This window comes from Scylla paramamosain, chromosome 47 (assembly GCF_035594125.1).
Source record: "Scylla paramamosain isolate STU-SP2022 chromosome 47, ASM3559412v1, whole genome shotgun sequence".
NCBI classification, from domain to species: Eukaryota; Metazoa; Arthropoda; class Malacostraca; order Decapoda; family Portunidae; genus Scylla; species Scylla paramamosain.
The window spans coordinates 6,842,135-6,860,528 of NC_087197.1; the positions used below are offsets into that span (position 1 = coordinate 6,842,135).

An 18,394-nucleotide genomic window follows, 5' to 3' on the forward strand; every position below is an offset into this window, starting at 1 on the left:
TTTTCTGCCATTGATAACAAACTCTGTTTAATCAATCTTTATTGATCTTACTAAGGTATTGCTCCAATCCCTCCTCAGGATCCCCCAAGACAGAGGTGCCTCTGGCATTTTACCTCTGAAAGTTTAGAGGACCTGAGAATGTATTATTCTGATTTTCCTTAAAATGACTACCGCTTCAGAGACACAGAGACCTGTCTCTGTGTGCTGAGTACATAACAGAGGTGATAGTGTCTGGCATGGAGGTGTACATTCCTCAGTCTTTCTCAACCTTAACCTTCCAAACCTTTGTTTAACGCAACTTGTTCTCATGCTATACATGAAAGAAAGGTGGCCCACAACAGTTATTTGAGCCTTCCATCACCAGAATCTCGTGCACTTTACATTTCTGCCTGGAATCATGCCAAACCTGTTTTCCAACTAACCAAAACCTCTTTCATTAATAAAAAGTATCAAAATCCTTTAAGATTAACTCCCCTCATGATTTCTGGCACACAGCCAAAAGCATCTCCAATAACTTTGTTTCTTCCTTTTTCACTCTTATTTCAACCTTATGGCACCACTGCCATCTCATCTATTTCTAAAGCTGAATTCTTTGCTCAGAACTTGGCTAAAAACTCCACCTTAAATAATTCAGTGCTTGTTCCTACCTCTCTTCACTGTCCAACAACTTTATAGTACCCATTGAGATCCTTTGCAGTGATGTTTTCCATGCCCTCGCTGGCCTTAACCCTTGGAAGGCTTATGGACCAGATGGGGTCCCTCCTATTGTTCTTCAAAACTGTGCCTCAGGGCTTGCACCTTGCCTCTTCCAACTCTGTTTATCAATTTTCCTTCTTGCTGGAAGTTTACCTACATTCAGCTTTTCCTTAAAAAAGGTGACCATTTTGATCCTTTAAACTAATGTCCTATTGCTTTAATTTCCTGGTTCTCTACAGTTTTTTAATCTATCCTCAACAGTAAGATTCTTAAGCATCTATTACTTCACAATCTTCTATCTGATTGCCAGTATGGGTTACATTGAGGCCACTCTACTGGTGATCTGACTTTCCCTACAGAGTCTTTCATCATCCTCTTTTACAGATTTTGGTGAAGCTTTTGCTGTTGCCTTATACAATATCAAAAGCTTTTGATAGAGTCTGACACAAAACTTTGATTTCCAAACTACCCTCCTATGGCTCTTATCCTTCTCTCTGTAACCTCAAGTTTCCTTTCTGACTGTTTTATTGCTGCTGTGGTAGACAGTCACTTTTCTCCTAAATCTATTAAGAGTGGTGGTCCTCAGGGTTCTGTCCTGTCACCCACTCTCTTCCTCCTCCTCTTTCCTCCCTCCATTCCCTTTGCATTTATGCTCCTTCCATCCATTTTCTTTCTCAATCAATCTCATTCTATTTAGCAATCCTTGGGATTGTCTCTCTCTCTCTCTCTCTCTCTCTCTCTCTCTCTCTCTCTCTCTCTCTCTCTTACACACACACACACACAGGGTGGGTGGGTGGGTGGGTGGGTTGGATGGATGGAAGGAGGGAGGGAAGTTGGAGGAAAGCAGAGAATGGAAAGGGAGGGAAGGGGGAAAGAAGGCAGTAAGGCAGAGGAGGACATGGAAGGGGGGGGGGTGGGAGGTGGGAGAGAAAGAGAGAGAGAGAAAATCACACCCCACCATGATTTTTCATTATCAGGGTAAACCGGACCAAAATTGAGTATTATTTGAGAGAACAAGACAAAATTGAGTATTTCTGATGTACCCATGTTAAAGTAGAGGAGAAGTACTCTATGTAAGTTGATTTACCAAGAGATAGTCTACCACGTGTTTGCCTCATGCAAAAGTTTGCCTAATCAGCTGATTTTGTAAACAAAGTTTGCCGTAACTTTATTTTATCAATATTTTACACATTTTGAGAACTTACTCTTCAATTCTGTTCCATATCAATTTCTGCATTTAAAACAACAGTAGAAATGTGAAAATAGTTACTTTATTATATGGGATATTCAAAATGAAAAAGTTTTATTTAGATATTGACATTTATTTACACACACACACACACACACACACACACACACACACACACACACACACACACACACATCTAGGCAGTCTGAATTGCCCTGGTCCGCTTGCCAGTCCGAAATACCCTGATCAACACTACTAACCTACTGCAACCCTATATGATGCACAACATACTCCAATCATGTAATTCCTTCATTATAACTCAAAAAGATTGTAAGAGTTTAATTAAACAGTAATCACCTAGAGCAGTGGTTCTTTATCTTTTATGACTAACCCAAAATCCTGTCCAGATTGACCATGGCAACTTATATACCTTCATAATCTATGATTTGATAATCTATGATTTGCTTAGTCTTAGATGTTAATGACTTGGGTATTCTATACACAGGATTAATACTTTGATACCATTTTCAATAGGTATATTGGGAAACAAATTGTGCACATATACTTGGCGACCTGTTGAAAAGGCTTGGCAACACAACTTTGGGTTACAACCTAGGGATTGAGAACCACTGATCTAGAGCATACAAATCCACTCTTCAAACAGATTAAATTTTTAAAAACTAAACTGTATAACTAAACTTGTAGTAGCTACACTCGTGTACATAAATAAAAATTAAATGCATTACCACCTCATGATTACGGTACCTATCATCACGATAATTTAAGTCTTCCCCTTCACCATCCTTCAAAGTTTCAACATAACTACTTAAGGCCAATCATATGGAATTCAACCCCTCTCCAAATTCAGGATACACCCACCCTCAACAAATTTAAAAGACATTAAAAATAATCACATCCTGTCTACTTGCTAATCGACTTTCTGCCTTTTTTTTTTTATGTAGGAGGGACACTGGCCAAGGAGAGTGAGAGAAAAAAAAAAAAAAAAAGCTCACTGAGATGCCAGTCCCAGAAAAGGGTCCAAAGTGGTAGTCAAAACTTGAAGGATAAGTGTCTTGAAACCTTCCTCTTGGAGGAATTAAAGTCATAGGAAGGTGGAAATACAGAAGCTGGCAGGGAGTTGCAGAGCTTACCAGGGAAAGAGATGAATGATTGAGAATACTGGTTAACTCTTGCATAAGAGAGATAGACAGAATAGGGGTGAGAAAAAAAAGAAAGTCTTGTGCAGTGAGGGTGCAGGAGGAGGGGAGACATGCAGGTAGCAAGATCAGAAGAGCAGTTAGCATGAAATTAGCTGTAGAAGATAGCCAAAGATGCAACACTGTAGCAACGAGAGGCTGAAGACAGTCAATTAGAGGAGAGGAGTTGATGAGACGAAAAGCTTTTGATTCCACTCTGTCTAGGAGAGTGGTATGAGTGGAAACCCCCAGACATGTGAAACATATTCCATACATGGATGGATAAGACCCTTGTACAAAATTAGCAGCTGGGGGAGTGAGAAAAACTGGCAGAGACATCTCAGAACGCCTAACTTCATAGAAGTTAGGAGATGTGAAGTTTCCAGTGTAGATTATAAGTAAAGGACAGACTGAGGATGTTCATTGTAGAAGAGGGGGACAGCTGAGTGTCACTGAAGAAGAGGGGATAGTTGTTTGGCAGGTTGTGTTGAGTTGATAGATGAAATTGAGTTTTTGAGGCATTGAACAATACCAAGTTTGCTCTGCCCCAATCAGAAATTTTAGAAAGATCAGAAGTCAGGCGTCCTGTGGGTTCCCTGCGTGAAATGTTTACTTCCTAAAGGGTTGGACGTCTATGAAAATACGTGGAAAAGTGCAGGGTGGTATCATCAGCATAGGAGTAGATAGGACAAGAAGTTTGGTTTAGATCATTAATGAATAAAAAGAAGAGAGTGGATGACAGGACAGAACCCTGAGGAACACCACTGTTAACAGATTTAGGAGAAGAACAGCGACCGTCTAACACAGCAGCAATTGAACGGTCAGAAAGGAAACTTGAGATGAAGTCACAGAGAGAAGGATAGAAGCCGTAGGAGGATAGTTTGAAAATCAAAGCTTTGTGACAGACTCTATCACTCTATCAAAAGCTTTTGATATGTCCAAGGCAACAGGAAAAGTTTCACCAAAATCTCTAAAAGAGGATGACCAAGAGTCATTAAGAAAAACCAGATCACCAGTAGAGTGGCCTTGACAGAACCCATACTGGCGATCAGATAGAAGGTTGTGAAGTGATAGATGTTTAAGAATCTTCCTGTTGAGGATAGATTAAAAAAACTTTAGATAGGCAGGAAATTAAAGCAATAGGACGGTAGTTTGAGGGATTAGAACGGTCACCCTTTTTAGGAACAGGTTGAATGTAGGCAAACTTCCAGCAAGAAGGAAAGGTAGATGTTGACACACAGAGCTGAAAGAGTTTGACTAGGCAAGATGCAAGCACGGAGGCACAGTTTCGGAGAACAATAGGAGGGACCCCATCAGGTCGATAAGCCTTCCGAGGGTTTAGGCCAGCAAGGGCATGGAAAACATCATTGCGAAGAATTTTAACAGGTAGTATGAAGTAGTCAGAAGGTGGAGGAGAGGGAGGAACAAGCAAAGAATCATCCAAGGTAGAGTTTTTAGCAAAGGTTTGAGTGAAGAGTTCAGCTTTAGAAATAGATGTGATAGCAGTGGTGCCATCTGGTTGAAATAAAGGAGGGAAAGAAGAAGAAGCAAAGTTATTGGAGATATTTTTGGCTAGATGCCAGAAGTCACGAGGGGAGTTAGATCTTGAAAGATTTTGACACTTTCTGTTAATGAAGGAGTTTTTGGCTAGTTGGAGAACAGACTTGGCATGGATCCGGGCAGAAATATAAAGCACATGGGATTCTAGTGATGGAAGGCTTAAGTACCTTTTGTGGGCCACCTCTCTATCACATATAGCACGAGAACAAGCTGTGTTAAACCAAGGTTTGGAAGGTTTAGGACAGGAAAAAGAGTGAGGAATGTACACCTCCATGCCAGACACTATCACCTCTGTTATGCACTCAGCACACAAAGACGGGTCCCTGACACGGAAGCAGTAGTCATTCCAAGGAAAATCTGCAAAATACCTCCTCAGGTCCCCCCAACTAGCAGAAGCAAAATGCCAGAGGCACCTTCACTTACGGGGATGCTGAGGAGGGATTGGAGTGATAGGACAAGATACAGATATGAGATTGTGATCAGAGGAGCCCAACGGAGAAGAAAGGGTGACAGCATAAGCAGAAGGATTAGAGGTCAGGAAAAGGTCAAGAATGTTGGGTGTATCTCCAAGACGGTCAGGAATATGAGTAGGGTGTTGCACCAATTGCTCTAGGTCATGGAGGATAGCAAAGTTGAAGGCTAGTTCACCAGGATGGTCAGTGAAGGGAGAGGAAAGCCAAAGCTGGTGGTGAACATTGATTTCTCCAAGAATGGAGATCTCTGCAAAAGGGAAGAGGGTCAGAATGTGCTCCACTTTGGAAGTTAAGTAGTCAAAGAATTTCTTATAGTCAGAGGAGTTAGGTGAGAGGTATACAGCACAGATAAATTTAGTTTGAGAGTGACTCTGTAGTCGTAGGCAGATGACGGAAAACTCGGAAGATTCAAGAATGTGGGCACAAGAGCAGGTTAAGTCTTTGTGCACATAAACGCAACATCCAGCTTTGGATCGAAAATGAGGATAGAGAAAGTAGGAGGGAACAGAAAAGGGGCTACTGTCAGTTGCCTCAGACACCTGAGTTTCAGTGAGGAAAAGAAGATGAGGTTTAGAAGAGGAGAGGTGGTGTTCTACAGACTGAAAATTAGATCTTAGACTGCGAATGCTGCAGAAGTTAATGAAGAAAAACTTAAGGCGGGTGTCAAGACACTTTGGGTCATCAACAGAAAGGCAGTCCGACGTTGGGACATTTATGGTCCCCTCCCCAGATGGGGACTCTGAGGCTGGTGTAGGAGTCGCCATGATGATTTTGAAATTTTTGATTGAAGGGTGTGTGTGTGTTATTAGCTGCTTGTAGTTTTGTATGGAGGAAGAGAGTTGTTTTAAGAGGGCAGGCTGTGGCTGCCCCCTTGTGTTGTGAGACACAAAGGCCTTAGCCCTACCAAGGGCTAAGGCCAGGGAGGGCATGGAAAACATCATTGCAAAGAATTTTAACATTTAGCATGATGTAGTCAGAGGATGGAGAGGGAGGAACAACACCTGAATTGTCCAAGGTAGAGTTTTTAGCAAAGGTTTGAATGAAGAGGTCAGCTTTGGAGATAGATATGATAGCAGTGGTGCCATCTGGTTGAAATAAAGGAGGGAAAGAAGAAGCAAAGTTATTGGAGATATTTTTGGCTAGATGCCAGAAGTCACAAGGGGTGTTAGATCTTGAAAGATTCTGACACATTCTATTAATAAAAGAGTTTTTGGCTAGTTGGAGAACAGACTTGGCATGGTTCTGGGTAGAAATATAAAGTGCATGAGATTCTGGTGATGGAAGGCTTAAGTACCTTCAGTGGGCCACCTCTTTATCATGTATAGCACAAAAACAGGCTGTGTTAAACCAAGGTTTGGAAGGTATAGGTTGAGAAAAAGAATGAGGAATGTATGCCTCCATGCCAGACACTATCACCCCTGTTTTGGGCTCAGCACATACAGACAGGTCTCTGACACGGAATCAGTAGTCATTCCAAGGAAAATCAGCTAAATTCCTCCTCAGATCCCCCCAACTGGCAGAGGCAAAATGCCAGAGGCACCTCCACTTAGGGGGGGTCCTGAGGAGGGATTGGAGCGATAGGACAATATAAAGATATGAGATTGTGATTGAAGGTGCCCAACAGAGAAGAGATGATGACAGCACAAGCAGAAGAATTAGAGGTTAGGAAAAGGTCAAGAATGTTGGGCGTATCTCCAAGATAGTCAGGAATACAAGTAGGGTGTTGCACCAATTGCTCTAGGTCATGCAGGATAGCAAAGCTGAAGGCTAGTTCACCAGAATGGTCAGTGAAAGGAGAGAAAAAGCCAAAGCTAGTGGTGAACACTGGTCTCAAAGAATGGAGATCTCCACAAAACGGTTAAGAGTCAGAGTGTGCTCCACCTTGGAATTAAGTAGTCAAAGAAATTCTTATAGTCAGAAGAGTTAAATGAGATGTATACAGTGCAAATAAATTTAGTTTGAGTGACTCTGTAGTTGTAGCCAAGTGGTGGAAAACTCTGAAGATTCACGAATGTGGGCACAAGAGTAGATTAAGTCGTTGAGCACATAAACACAACATCCAGCTTTGAATTGAAAATCAGGATAGAGAAAGTAGAAGGGAACAGAAAAGAGGCTACTGTCAGTTGCCTCAGACACCTGTGTTTCAGTGAGGAAAAGATGAGGTAGTGTTCTACAGAATGAAAATGAGATCTAAGACTGCGAATGTTGCAGAAGTTAATGAAGAAAAAGTTGAGTGGGGTGTCAAGACACTTATGGTTAATATCAGAAGAGCAGTCCAAACTGGGAACATTCATGGTCCCCTCCCCAGATGGGGATTCTGAGGAATTGCCATGATAATTTTGAATTTTGAGTGAAGGGTGTGTGTGTAATTAGGTGCTTGTGATTTTGTGTGATGGAAGAGAGTTGTTTTTAGAAGGCAAGCTGTGACTGCCTCCTTGTGCTGTGAGACACAAAGGGAAATGTTCAGTGAGGTAACAGCTGGGCTTAATGATAAGTTCACAACACCCCCTGATCCAGTGATTCAGACCTCACTGGGAGTAATTATTGTTTTGGCGGGTGCCTACAGCCTCCTCCCTTAATATGGTGTCCCAGCATTAAATTATTATTATTATTATTATTATTATTATTATTATTATTATTATTATTATTATTATTATTACTATTATTATTGTTACAATTATTATTATTATATTATTGTTGTTTTTACAATTATTTTTATTACTATTATTAATATTACAATTATCATTACATCAAATTATAATATAGAATTATATTATTTTATCCCTTCATGTAAACTGTATATAAATTTTTGTTCCATGTTAATAATATTAATAATCTTGAACTAACCCTCATGATGATAATCTGTGTCACTGTCTCATAACTTGCATTAGGTGTTCTATATATACTTTTAATGTAGCAAATGTAAAAGACCACCTTACTGCAGACTATTATCATTATTATTATTATTATTATTATTATTACTATTATTATTTTCATTATTATTATTATTATTATTATTATTATTATTATTATTATTATTATTATTATTATTATCATTGCCACCAGCCAGTTTAACTCTCTCCATGATATATACAAATCACTTTTGCCTGAAAAGCTTACATAGCTTTATATAATGCTAGCCATAAGTTTTCACTTATATACATACCTAATTACATATATGTATAACTATTAGCCATTAATAAATGTTTCTGATGTTTCATCTCTTCCCTGGAATTTCAGTATTAAATTGTGAGTGTATCACTCAGTTAACCTTCCTTCTAAAACCTTGGTGGAAGTCATTTAGTGGCGGCTAACTTGGTAGTGAACTGAGGGGCAAAATTAAAATAATCTTACGGGTGCCTGTAAATGTAAATTAAGGAACTATATAATAACCATGAAATTTAATATAACAATGTTGACTAAGGCCTAGTTCACAGCAGCCTGCCACCATCACATCTGTCACTGTCTGTGAAGTCACAAACTTGACAGCTGTCTGCTTCGGAGGAGATGAGCTCCATCAGAGGGTGAGATTGTGACATCAGTCTGTTAGTCCCACAAGCCAAGGATTCTATGTAAGAGGGTATACAGCCTCAATGGGAAGGCTGGAGGAACTGAGTAGTGAGTTTAGATAGCAGCGGATAGTGAGCCAATCACCAGCAGCTGACTGGGATCTTGGCAGGAGAGGAGCAAGCATTACCCTGTTTCAAAAATGGCTCCCTGTACAAGCAAGCATGGCTGTTGTATTTGTGGCGAAAAGAAGAGTATTCTGCAAGCAGTGAGACTCCATGTATTTCCCACTGACACCAGAGGGTACATGTGAAAGGCTGAAGACATGTTGACTGAGGTAATAGTCCATAATCAAACAAAAGGCAATGTAAATAAGGGGAACACTTTCATGTTCAAGGACTTCTGTCTTCTCATCTTTAGCCACTTGTGATTGTTATCAAATCCAGTAGACTTTATTTCCTGCCCTTAAACAATAGATAAACATTATTTAGGAGTAGACAAGTTAAGACTACACGTTCTGCTGGTGTGGCGCAAATAGTATGTTGACACGTTAGCCACTTTTCCAGGCTACAGAGGAAGTCACATATGCTATACAGACCTTGTTCAGGTCATTGAGGAGATTAGGCAAGTTAATATTAACAATAATGTTCTGTTGGTATTGGCAGAACAGTGGTGCTTACTGTTGAGGGCACAGTGCCTTCTGGCATGTGTGGCGATGCTGCCAGGCATACCACTGGCTGAATTACTGTCTCTTGAAGATTATTCTAGTCCATCCTCTTGTGTTGTGTCGTGGTCTACCTGATGCCTTGCAACACTTCATTACCTCCTGGCTGAGTGCAAAATTATCTGCTACATGGCCTGAAGGGAAAAAATGTAGAGTTTACATTTACAGAATCCAGTAGAGTAAGAAAAAAATTACAAACTTACTTGTTACATTTGAATAACATTCTTTTCTTTGTAAAATTGCTTTAGCAATTTTGTCTTTGTTAGATGTTTTAACTCCACATTGACCAAAAAGGAACAGCAAAACTAATGTGTTAGTTGGATGGAAATTTTAATCTCTCCAGCATGCCTTTCTCTGTCATTAATCAGTCATTTTTATAAAATGCCATTTTGTTTCAGGTGTGTGAAACGGTTCCATGCTCTCAGTACCACTTGAGAGGAACTCAAACTGCCGGGCCCACTGTGATGCCAAGGGGCAGCTGCTCGGTGATGCAGAATTTTTCATTATTAAATGCATAAGTTACATACTACCTGAGGTTATGGATGTTCCAGAACTGTAAAATATGGACCTTATTTCAATATATTGCCTCTCAGTCACAGTAACTGTAGCAAGACCAGAGAACTGTAAAAATAGTTAACATAGAGTTATGTCTGATACTAGATATTTTCTGCATTTCTCAAAGAGAACATGGCTGCCACTTGTTCAACTACTATTTATTACTGTTATGCATACTATTGGCAAGTTATGGTCACTGGAACAAAATCATGTTTCATACTGCGTAATGTAATTTATAGTGAAACTGAAGATTGAATTTTTCCTGCTAGTGTGATAACAATATTACAGATGACACCAACAAGAGCCACACACTGTGGGGGTTCCTCATCACAACTTCTTGTCTGGAGGACTTCTTGCTATATGGACATCTTGGTGCAGGTAAGATTCACTGATTTCTCTTCATCTCCATATATTTACACTCATGATTTATATTTCACTTAATTTCTGTGGAAAATATATTACTATAGTTATGTATTGATATTTAATGTAAATACCTAGTGGATGAATGAGATTAAGATAGCACAAGGAGTTTTCTCTTGGGACAATTTAAGATATAAGTTTACACAATGAGTAATGTATGTGCATCTTACAGGATATTCCACAAATGAACACCAGGTCTCCCAAGCTCCAAAGTCCTGCAGTTTCTTTTACTGGGGATAGATTAGCAGAATTAATGAATCATGAAGACATCCTACTCATGGTAGGCCTGCATGTGGACAGATGTGGGAAGTGGTAACTGGCATGAACACTGTTCCCTTTAGTTCAGGGGTATTAAGTTCTCACCCAAACTACACATTGGGCACTAGTTGCTGTTAACCTGATCATGGCATAAATCCCTGTTATCTGGTCTAGTTTTAGACACAATTGCCCCAATATATCTTTTAGCAGTATTTGAGGTAGTCACCTGTCCTGTGAAACACTATCACAGTTAGCCCTTTGCAGAGTTTTTAGGAACAGGTGTCAGTCCATACATAGATGCAGCATCAATCAAGAAAGCTACTTAGTGTGTAGTGATTTTATATCTTTGGATCACTAATGATTGTTTACCTGTGTGCATTCAAATTTAAGAGCATGTGATTCTTTTTATTTTTAACTTTATAATGTTAGGAGAAATACTACTTTTTACCCATTGCTATATCAATATGGCTTAGAAAATCTAGTTTCTATTGTATTTCAAGAAAAGTCTAAATGGGAAATCATGTAAGGAACTTGTGCACCCAAGATGTGAGGAATGACATTGGGCTCCATTAGGTCATATAGATTTGTGTTCTTACAACATGGAATGTTCATTAATTATATTAGTGCTTGCCCTATATAAGGAAATGCATTGCCAGTAACACTGCATATGTTGGATGAACCCAATAAGGTGACGTGTGTTTATTTTATCTAGTTCTGTTTTTAATATGCAATGCACAACAGCTTTTGGGTATGTCCCCTGCCATTTCAACTTCCCAATATTGAGAAGAAAACCTTTTATATGGAGGTGTTAATTGTTGTTTTAATGACAGAGTGCATGTGCCGTGTGATAATATTGTCTTAAGTGTGTGTTCTGGGCTTGATGTGTGGATGCATGTAAGTGATTCTATCTTAATGATAGTATCACTAAAATATGTAAAGATCAGGTTCTTCAGGGTCCTTTTCTTTTCTTCTTTGATGATAATTATTATTATTGTTCTTGTTATTGTTGTTGTTGTTATTATTATTATTATCATTATCATTATTATTATTATTACTGCTGTTATTACTGTTATCATTGTTATTTTATTAAAAATAACTTTATTGTTATTAATATTATTAGTTGTCATTATTCTTATATTATAATTTATTATTTGTTATTGTTGTTGTCAATAAATAATAATAATAATAATAATAATAATAATAATAATAATAATAATAATAATAATAATAATAATAATAATAATAATATTAATAATAGTAATAATAACAATAATAATAATAATTACTATTATAATTATTATTACCATCATTATTACTGTTACTGTGTTATTTTTATTTTTTTCTATTTTTTTTTCCAATGCAGCTGCTACATACATAGGACATTAATTGTTTGACTTTATAATCCATAATAAAGTAAAACAAAAAAAATATGGTTATATTCATTTACCTTATGATAAAGTTCATAAAAGAAAAAAAATGGGAGGTGAAGTACCTAAGACATCCCTGAAAGCGCTTTCCTTAAAAGTGCTTGTCACCAACTGGTGGCAGCACCGCCACTGTCCTCCAAACTTTAACTGGGATGGCCTGTATGCAGGAAAGTCCCCACACACTCTGTGTATGTGGGAGCAGTCTTGCCTTGTGACTGGTGAGAGAAGTCTTGCCTCGTGAACAGCTGCCACCTTCTCATCCGCTAACATAACATAACATAACATAACATAACATAACATAACATAACATAACTAACCTAACCTAACCAAATCTAACCTAACCAAACTTAACCTAGCCAAATCAATGTGTTGTAATAAATAAGAGACCATATCCAGTAATTTGGTACAAGATAGATAGGTTACGGGCAGTTAGGTTAAGATTAGGTTAGATTAGTTAGGTTAGGCCAGTGGTTCTGAAGCTGGGGGCCATGGCAGGTTTGTATGGGGGCCATGGCGGGTTGTTACTAATTATATATTTCTAAATAATGTTAGGAATCTGAATAAAAAAAAGTTAAGCATATCACAGAAATCTATCAAATACAAGATAATGAATGTAAACTTTGTAATAAAGCATAGGTGTTCTCATCAACATTCAATTTTATTTATTTATTGATTTATTTATTCTATTTATTTATTAATTTATTTATTGACTTATTATTATTATTTTTTTTTTTACCCTTTTTGTCAGGATGGAATTTAGGAGAAAATAAAGGGGAGCCACAAGGATGTTGAGAATTCATGAAGGGGGAATGGAGAGGAAAAGATTGAGAACCACTGGGTTAGGGTTAGGTTAGCTGATGAGGTGGCGATCAATCACATAGTAAGACTGCTCCCACATGTGCAGTGTGCGGGGACTTTCCTGCATGCAGGCTCTCCCTTTCAACCCATACCACTACTTCCTTCATATCCATTCCTTGCCACACACACACACACACACCAAAATAAGATGGACCATGAGGATCTCATCACTGCTGCTCACTTATTGTTGGACGATTCTGAACCAGAAGAGTACCCAGTTAGGCCAGCAAGACGAAGGAGACAGACATTACAAAGGAAAGCACAAGATCCTTGTGAAGGCAGAGATGAGCTGATAGAAACAGCTTCCATATAACCTACCGCATCATCCCAACCACTTTTCGTGAGACAGTGCAACTATACCTGTGTCCACCTAAGCTGGCGATCCCCTGCAAAATATGGAGTATGCTTCACATGTCAGGGGGGGGGGTTCCACTCATACTGCTCTTCTAGACAGGAAACAAAAGCTTTTCGTCTCATCAGCACCTCTCCTCTAACTGACTATCTTCAGCCTCTCTCACCGCCGCAATGTTGCATCTCTAGCTGTCTTCTACCGCTATTTTCATGCTAACTGCTCTTCTGATCTTGCTAACTGCAAGCCTCCCCTCCTCCCGCAGCCTCGCTGCACAAGACTTTCTTCTTTCTCTCACCCCTATTCTGTCCACCTCTCTAATGCAAGAGTTAACCAGTACTCTCAATCATTCACCCCTTTCTCTGGTAAACTCTGGAACTCCCTGCCTGCTTCTGTATTTCCACCTTCCTATGACTTGAATTCCTTCAAGAGGGAGGTTTCAAGACACTTATTCATCAATTTTTGACCACTGCTTTGACCCTTTAATGGGACTGGCCTTTCAGTGGGCATTTTGTTATTGAATTTTTGTTGCCCTTGGCCAGTATCCTTCCTACATAAAAAAAAAAAAAAAAAGAATGGCTCCACCCAAAAGTTTCTGTTATTAGTTAGGTTAAGTATAGAGAGGTCAACCTCCATTCCCCCCACTCTCTCTCTCTCTCTCTCTCTCTCTCTCTCTCTCTCTCTCTCTCTCTCTCTCTCTCTCTCTCACACACACACACACACACACACACACACACACACACACACACACACACACACACACACACACACACACACACACACACACACACACTTGCTGGTCCTAACAAGGCTTTTTGTGATAAGTACAGTATGTAATATAATGTATGAAATGATATGATGGTGTGTGTGTGTGTGTGTGTGTGTGTGTGTGTGTGTGTGTGTGTGTGTGTGTGTGTGTGTGTGTGTGTGTGTGTGTGTGTGTGTGTGTGTGTGTGTGTGTGTGTGTGTGTGTCCCTTTTTTCCTTTCAGTGTCATTCTCACATAGAGGAGTGATATATATAATGCAGATATGTACAAGATTTATGAATGCATGTTATACAAAAGAGAAAAGTTTATAAATACTTCAGTTGATGGTGAAGAGGTTGTGACCTGACATGGATCCCCTGAGACATATGAGCTAGGGTAAGGCTGTCTCACCACCCTTCCTTTCCTTCTTCCAACCACCTCTCTCTCTCTCTCTCTCTCTCTCTCTCTCTCTCTCTCTCTCTTCGTGCCTCTTCTTCTTTCTTGAGTGAGTCTGCTTGTATATATGCAAAACTCACTCACTCACTCACTCACTCACTCACTCCCTCCCTCCCTCCCTCCCTCCCTCCCTCACTCACTCACTCACTCACTCACTCACTCACTCACTCACTCACTCACTCACTCACTCACTCACTCACTCACTCACTCACTCACTCACTCCTCTCTCTCTCTCTCTCTCTCTCTCTCTCTCTCTCTCTCTCTCTCTCTCTCTCTCTCTCTCTCTCTCTCTCTCTCTCTCTCTTTGTGCCTCTTCTTTCTTGAGTGGGTCTGCTTGCATATATGAGAGAGAGAGAGAGAGAGAGAGAGAGAGAGAGAGAGAGAGAGAGAGAGAGAGAGAGAGAGAGAGAGAGAGAGAGAGAGAGAGAGAGAGAGAGAGAGAGAGAGAGAGTCACACCTGTATTTTCTATTTTTATCAAAGTTTCTGGCTTTATAAATGCAGAAGGATAGATAAATGGATTAATAGATTCCAGTTATATATACATATATATACATATATATATATATATATATAGAGAGAGAGAGAGAGAGAGAGAGAGAGAGAGAGAGAGAGAGAGAGAGAGAGAGAGAGAGAGAGAGAGAGAGAGAGAGAGAGAGAGAGAGAGAGAGAGAGAGAGAGAGAGAGAGAGAGAGAGAGAGAGAGAGAGAGAGAGAGAGAGGTGGATGGGAGGAGGAAAGGAAGGGTGGTGAGACAGCCTTGCCTTAGCTCTTAAGTCTCAGGAGACCTATGTCAGGTCACAACCTCCTCACCATCAACTGGAGTATCTATAACTTTTCTCTTTTGTATAACATACATTCATAAATCTTGTACATATCTGTATGATATATATATATATATATATATATATATATATATATATATATATATATATATATATATATATATATATATATATATATTTTTTTTTTATGTAGGAAGGATACTGGCCAAGGGCAACAAAAATCTAATAAAAAAAATGCCCACTGAAATGCCAGTCCCATAAAAGGGTCAAAGCAGTGGTCAAAAATTGGTGGATAAGTGTCTTGAAACCTCCCTCTTGAAGGAATTCAAGTCGTAGGAAGGTGGAAATACAGAAGCAGGCAGGGAGTTCCAGAGTTTACCAGAGAAAGGGATGAATGATTGAGAATACTGGTTAACTCTTGCATTAGAGAGGTGGACAGAATAGGGGTGAGAGAAAGAAGAAAGTCTTGTGCAGCGAGGCCACGGAAGGAGGGGAGGCATGCAGTTAGCAAGATCAGAAGAGCAGTTAGCATGAAAATAGCGGTAGAAGACAGCTAGATATGCAACATTGCGGCGATGAGAGAGAGGCTGAAGACAGTCAGTTAGAGGAGAAGAGTTGATGAGACGAAAAGCTTTTGATTCCACCCTGTCTAGAAGAACAGTATGAGTGGAACCCCCCCCAGACATGTGAAGCATACTCCATACATGGACGGATAAGGCCCTTGTACAGAGTTAGCAGCTGGGGGGGTGAGAAAAAACTGGCGGAGATGTCTCAGAACACCTAACTTCATAGAAGCTGTTTTAGCTAGAGATGAGATGTGAAGTTTCCAGTTCAGATTATAATTAAAGGACAGACCGAAGATGTTCAGTGTAGAAGAGGGGGACAATTGAGTGTCATTGAAGAAGAGGGGATAGTTGTCTGGAAGGTTGTGTTGAGTTGATAGATGGAGGAATTGAGTTTTTGAGGCATTGAACAATACCAAGTTTGCTCTGCCCCAATCAGAAATTTTAGAAAGATCAGAAGTCAGGCATTCTGTGGCTTCCCTGCGTGATATGTTTACCTCCTGAAGGGTTGTACGTCTATGAAAAGACGTGGAAAAGTGCAGGGTGGTATCATCAGCGTAGGAGTGGATAGGACAAGAAGTTTGGTTTAGAAGATCATTAATGAATAATAAGAAGAGAGTGGGTGACAGGATAGAACCCTGAGGAACACCACTGTTAATAGAATTAGGAGAAGAACAGTGACCGTCTACCACAGCAGCAATAGAACGGTCAGAAAGGAAACTTGAGATGAAGTTACAGAGAGAAGGATAGAAACTGTAGGAGGGTAGTTTGGAAATCAAAACTTTGTGCCAGACTCTATCAAAGGCTTTTGATATGTCCAAGGCAACAGCAAAAGTTTCACCAAAATCTCTAAAAGAGGATGACCAAGACTCATATATAATATATATATATATATATATATATATATATATATATATATATATATATATATATATATATATATATATATATATATATATATATATATATATATATATATATATATATATATATATATATATATATATATATATATATATATATATATATATATATATATATATATATATATATATATATATATATATATATATATATATATATATATATATATATATATATATATATCACACCACTATGTGAGAATGACACTAAAGGGAAGAAAGGGACACACACACACGCCATCGTTACGTTTCATACATTATATTATATAGTGTACTTATCACAAAAAGTCCTGTTAAAAGAGAGAGAGAGAGAGAGAGAGAGAGAGAGAGAGAGAGAGAGAGAGAGAGAGAGAGAGAGAGAGAGAGAGAGAGAGAGAGAGAGAGAGAGAGAGAGAGAGAGAGGAGTTTGACCTCTCTATACCTAACCTAACCAATTGCAGAAACTTATGGGTGGAGTCTATTTTGCGGGGGATCGCCAGCTTAGGTGAACACAGGTATAGTTGATCCTCACTGCACGTGCTCGAATGCTGTGTTTACCACAGGATCACCTGCGCTGATGGTATAAGATGAGCGGTGTGCCGAGTTTCCAGATTCATCGAACAACAGTCTTCACCTCACACTTTAGGAAAATATATTTCAACATTTATTATAGTAATATATTATTTCTTTAACTGTGTATAAATACTAATATTTCACATTTTCGTGATATCAAGGATATCCAACACCATCGATAATGGGCAACACTGCCGCCGTCCTACCGTCAAAAGATGAATTTATTTAATCTCTGACGGCGAGACGGCCGTCGGCGCCGAGGATTGCGATTCCCATCTAGCTTACTGATGGTGTCGGCGGTGGCGGTGACGGGCTGGTGTGAACCGGGCCTAACAGCACGGTTTAAAAGACATTAAGAACCAGCTACATTGGTATTATTAACTACTAACACCAGGTTTAAAAAATCGGGCCTTAGTCTATCAGTTTCCTACTAGCGAATGACCATAACACGTTGCAAACGCCACAGTGAAGGCTACACTATGCAGACACTAGTTTCGGTCAGCCTCTGCCAGGCCATGCAGTAATGGCCGGTGACTTTTAAGACACCTATCAAACCTTTATCATCCACGAACTTTGACGCTTGTTCCACGCACATTTGTGCCACCACCACTACTCCTTACCTTTGAAGTTCCGCTTTGCTGTCTAGGTCGCCTCCTGGCAGGTATCTTACTCATTTTGTGGTACACACGTGGCACAAGCCGAAGCCATGCCCGCTCGATCTTGATCTTGATGGTACAGGTGGCACAGGATCACTCTGAGCCAGGCCTTTGGATCGGCAACTCCTGTAGAAAGGGGAAAAAAAAAAAAGAGAAACGAACAGCATCCTCTATCCTAATTGTTCATACACCTGGCACGCCACATTCTCTCCAGAAACTCTTTCACCGCCTCAATCATCCTTTCATTGGCCTCTCTACACAGTCCCAGCAACAACACCATCCATTCCTTTCCTGTCTTCTCCACTCTTTCATTCCTATCATGCCCTAACTCAGTCAGTATCACTTGCATCATCTCATTCCTGTCTCTGGCATACTGCACACACTCCAGCACCACATGTTCCACCGTCTCATCCTCTCCCATGTCACACATCTGGCACACTTTGCTGCGGGACTCAGACCACCTGTAGCTCCTTGCATTCACATCCATACACTGTGCCCTCGCT

At 39.6% G+C, this 18,394-nt stretch overlaps 1 protein-coding gene across 3 annotated transcripts in view; it reads right to left on the bottom strand.

Annotated features, from left to right (window-relative positions):
* Nucleotides 1-17,995, bottom strand: part of LOC135094849 (uncharacterized) — a 66,071-nt gene extending 48,076 nt beyond the window's left edge. Inside the window, exons 1-2 of one of the 3 annotated variants that reach the window (XM_063995296.1) lie at nt 17,856-17,995; nt 9,302-9,479 (exon numbers count right to left, since the gene is read on the bottom strand). In XM_063995296.1, the coding sequence (XP_063851366.1) occupies nt 9,302-9,328 (27 nt within the window). In that variant the 5' untranslated portion in view covers nt 9,329-9,479; nt 17,856-17,995. Of the gene's footprint in view, nt 1-9,301; nt 9,480-17,441; nt 17,585-17,855 lie in introns of those variants that run through there. The other 2 variants (XM_063995295.1, XM_063995297.1) reach the window with 2 other exon arrangements.
* Nucleotides 17,996-18,394: the final 399 nt, after the last annotated feature.